Source organism: Suncus etruscus, chromosome 6 (assembly GCF_024139225.1).
Source record: "Suncus etruscus isolate mSunEtr1 chromosome 6, mSunEtr1.pri.cur, whole genome shotgun sequence".
NCBI classification, from domain to species: Eukaryota; Metazoa; Chordata; class Mammalia; order Eulipotyphla; family Soricidae; genus Suncus; species Suncus etruscus.
The window spans coordinates 58,255,683-58,260,199 of NC_064853.1; the positions used below are offsets into that span (position 1 = coordinate 58,255,683).

Consider the following 4,517-nt stretch of genomic DNA (forward strand, 5'->3'; position numbering starts at 1 on the left):
GCAGTATAAGAGCACACTATGACCTATGTAAAAAGACTGTCCATTTGGTGTATTTTTTTTTAAAAGAAAGCACTTTCATGTGAACAAGTAGCATGTGTATGAATCTTAGATTTTCATATTTGTTGTGTCTATTCAGTGAAGTAAAATCGAGCATTCAAATGTTTGTTGATGGCAACATTACCTGTTAAATTAAAGCACCTTATACTCTGCTGCTTAAACTTGCTTGTAATTGCACCTTTGTTACCTGCACATTTTCACATAGAATATTGTAACATTTCTTCATGTGGGTCTGGATGGAAGGTTAGTGGGCCTGCAGGATCATTTATTTATATTGTTTATATTACAATAATATATTATAGACCAGCTGTAAGTTCATTTCTTTACAAATAAAAGTCTCTTCCATTTGACTGGCTTGGTTATTTCTTTCTGTTTAAGCTCAGGAAGCATGGAGTGATCCTCTCAAGCCAAGAGCTTTTAATGAGGGGCTGGAGTGATTGTACATTGGGTAGGGCACTTGCTCTGCACACAGCCAACCTGGATTCTATTCCTAGTAATCCATATGGTTCCCAAGCCTTTCAGGAGCAATCCCTGATCACGGAGCAAGGAGAAAGTGCTGAGCACCACCGGTTGTGGCCCCAAAACCAATATATGAAAAAGTACAAACCTGACTGAGGCTTTGAAATAGTTAAAAATTTTTCCTAATTAAAAAATTCTGTAATGGGAGTATAACTCTTTTCCAATCATATACAATTTATTTTTGGGTTTTGGGGGTCATACCTAGCGGCACTCAGAGGTTACTCCTGGCTCTATGCTCAGAAAGCACTTGTGGTAAGTTTGGGGGACCAAATGGGATGCCGGGAATTGAACCAGGAGGATCCATCTGGTGCTGGCTGCGTGCAAGGCAAACGCCCTACAGCTGTGCTATTGCTTCAGCCCCACTTTCTGTTTTGGTTTGGGGACTTGGGTGATGTCAGGGGGCTTAGCTCCTCGAGGGGCTACTTACTGGTGCCAGCGATACACCTGGTTCGATGTACCTAACCTGATCCTCCCACATACAAAGCATGCATACCAGCCCGTTGAGGTATAGCCCCAACCTGGCTTTGTCCTGAGAACCAAAGTGTGACCAATGAACAGCAGTGCATACTGGTAAAGGGCATGAACTCTAAAGCCAGACCACCCCTGAATTTTTTTTTTTTAAGGAGCACATCCAGTGATACTCAGAGTCACTCCTGGAAGGAATCGAGATCAGACCCAGGTCAGCTACGTGCAAGGCCATTCCTGCAGTAGTCTCGTTCCAGCCCCACTCCAGGCTCTTTTTTTTCAACTCCTCCGATTATTAACCATAGAATCTTGAGTTAAGTTTCTGAAGTTCTACATTTTTATTTTCTCCCTTATGAAAAGAGGATAAACAGCTACCTATGCTAATAGTTACTGTGAAGGTTAAATAAATTGCTATATACATTCTTCTGGTTTTTGTTTGTCTTGACAGTGTTTGGGGCTTACTCCTGAATCTATGATTAAGAATCATTCTTGGCAAGGCTAAGGGAACCATATGGGGTGCTAGGGATTGAATCCGGATCACCTTTGTGGAAGGCTAACACCTCACCCACTGTTCTGTCTCTGCAGCTCCTAGGACATTAATCAAAGAATAGATCACAAATTCAACTTAGTGGGTCAAAATCAGCATAGAAGAAAGATCTATGAAATGTCTGTGTACATAAGGGTAAATATTATTACAGCTATATACTTACATGAATGTATCTTAAAAACACTGTACTGTATCAATTTAGGAAGCACTAGGCTTAGATTAAATGGAACCTATGAGTATTTATAAAAGATTATTAGGGTATCTATGTAGTTTGATTCACAGTGATTTCAAATTATCTTGCTATTCAGGTTTTCTTAACACCTGAAATTCTCTTATCAGAGCCAGTTTTGCCCACCAGGAGAAATTGAGCCTATCTGGGGACACCATGGGGGAAGGGGCTTCTGGCATTAGTAAATAGGGGGCAGGGATGCTGCCCAAAAAACATGCCATGAGGAGCCTCTCCAGCAAAGGATTACCCAATCCCAAATGTCAGTCATATTGGAGGAATAAGGAACTCTACTATTGCAGTGTGATATGTCTGATTTGAAAAGCAAGAATGTGACATGCAAGTTATAACTGAATATGCATCTTGTATGTCATGGAAACTAGGTCAACAGCTCTCAATTCTGTTTATCAATCAGAACTTTTCTTTCAGTAATACTTTCAGTAATAACATTAATATTTTTTCAGTTAGCTAAATTTATTTTATTCTTGTTTGGGGGCAACAATGCTCAAGTGTTACTCCTGGCACTACACTCAGGAGTCAATTATGGCAGCGTGCAGGGGGACCATGTGGGATGCTGGGGATCGAATCTGGGCTAGCAGTCTATAAGGAGAACATCCTGCTTGCTGTACAATAATCATTCCAGGTAACTTTAAATTGAAATATATGTCCCCTTAAAGAATAATCACAAGATAAATTTTAAAAAAGATCTCGGGGCCGGGCGGTGGCGCTGGAGGTAAGGTGCCTGCCTTGCCTGCGCTAGCCTAGGACGGACTGCGGTTCGATCCCCCGGTGTCCCATATGGTCCCCCAAGAAGCCAGGAGCAACTTCTGAGCGCATAGCCAGGAGTAACCCCTGAGCGGCACAGGGTGTGGCCCAAAAACCAAAAAAAAAAAAAAAAAAAAAAAAAAAAAGATCTCAACTTGTTCTAAATGTAAAAGTCAAGTTTAGTTTACAGGAAGTAATCAGATTTATGTAATGGTTTTTGTCCAGTATTTTGGGGTTTGGAGAGGGTAATGCAAATATTAGACCAAATGTGAATTCATTTCACTTTCAGGTCAATTTTTGTAACATACAGTGTTCTTTAGTAGGTATAATTTTTTTTTTGGAATTTTTTTTGTTTTAATATAAATGAAGAGGGATAGCACAGCAGTTAGGGTGCTTGTGTTGCATTCAGCCAACTTGGGTTCGATATCTGGCACCACATATTATCCCCTGAGCCCCATCAGGAGTATTTGTGAGTGCAGATCCAGGAGGAGGCCCAGAGCATAGTGAAGTAAGTCTCCCCCAACCCAAAAATAAATAAAACAATGAAATAATAGAACCTCCAAAGACACTCTAAAAAGATGAAAGTCAGAGAAGAGTATGAACAGTTTGAATTTATTCTTTATCCTGAGTCTTCATTCACATTTATAAAACTAATTGTAAGTTTTAATTAGTTTAAACAGCCATTACATGTTAACAAACTATTATTGATATAGGCTTTTCAATTTGCTCAAAATTATTGATTGTAAAGGGAATGAAACAGCATTTCCAGTTGACAAATGGATCCCTAGGTAATACAATACTTTGTAAAGTAAGCTTTTGACAGTTACACCAATAAACTGTAGCAATGAGAAAACTATTGACAAAAAACAACCATGGAATATTCAACTCAATATATGCTGGAATCTGTACTTTAAATAAAAGGATAATTACTTGAAGGAGTACAAACGGTGACCAGGTACCAAGAAAACAGATAACAAACCTGGGCAAAAGTGCTTTTTTAGAGTTTATGTTATAAATAGAGTGAGATGGGAAGGGAAAATACAAAATAGTCTCATTCTTATAAGAAGTGATCCTGATGGCCTGTACCAAGGTGTAAATGTCTGGCCAGGACGCTACAAAAGCCATAAATAGAATAATTACCATAGAAAATGAAAACCAGTAGCCCTGCACACTAACATAAACAGAACATTGAGAGGGAGAAGTACCCTGTGTCTTCAGACTTTGGTAGATGGCTGGGTCTCCCAAAACATAAGCAAGGACAAAAATCCAAATTAAAATGACTGTAGAGAAGTAAAATGATTTTTGCCACTTACATGGAAGCTTGATAGTTTTAGAGAAATTCAAATAATAATCTATGCAAGTAATGAAGAAAACTGGATAATGCAGAAAGCCATAAGTACAAGAAATAATTTGAGTCAACAGGCAGATGTGGTATTTAGTAAACCTCATACCTAAAAGTACAAAATCTCTGGAATAAAATATAACAGAAATGTTTACCAAAAGTAAAAGGTCAATGAATGCCAGTGAGATGCAAAAGCATTCCATAAAATTCTGATAGATGTTTTTTCTTCTCATTTTCAGTGTGAGGATATTTAATAACATTTTCCCAAGGATAATCAAGAATAGCAAACAATTAGCATCAAGGGTTTGACTTCTCTGAAGTACCTGGTACTGAAATTCGGAACAGTTCTCTGAAGAGAGAGTCATATTTTCAGTTAATCTTCGGAAGGCTGCTCCTATACATACGATAAAACAGCTTCACTTTGTTTTTCATGCCTGCAAAAAGAAATGTAAATCTTAAGGTTATTTTGATGCTATCTGTGTTTTAAAACTTTACCAAACAAGCCAAACCTGGATTATCAAGTATCCAGTTTAATCCATTTTGAAATGAAAAGTGGAATTTTTCTGTCTCATGATAAAGACTACAATTAAGAGGAA

The 4,517-nt window shown here is 38.3% G+C and overlaps 1 protein-coding gene across 1 annotated transcript; it reads right to left on the reverse strand.

Moving 5' to 3' along the window:
* Positions 1–3,269: 3,269 nt before the first annotated feature.
* Positions 3,270–4,286, reverse strand: GPR160 (G protein-coupled receptor 160). The gene has a single exon (XM_049774474.1). The coding sequence runs from the start codon at positions 4,284–4,286 to the stop codon at positions 3,270–3,272; it is 1,017 nt and encodes a 338-aa protein (XP_049630431.1).
* Between the last annotated feature and the right edge of the window lie 231 nt (positions 4,287–4,517).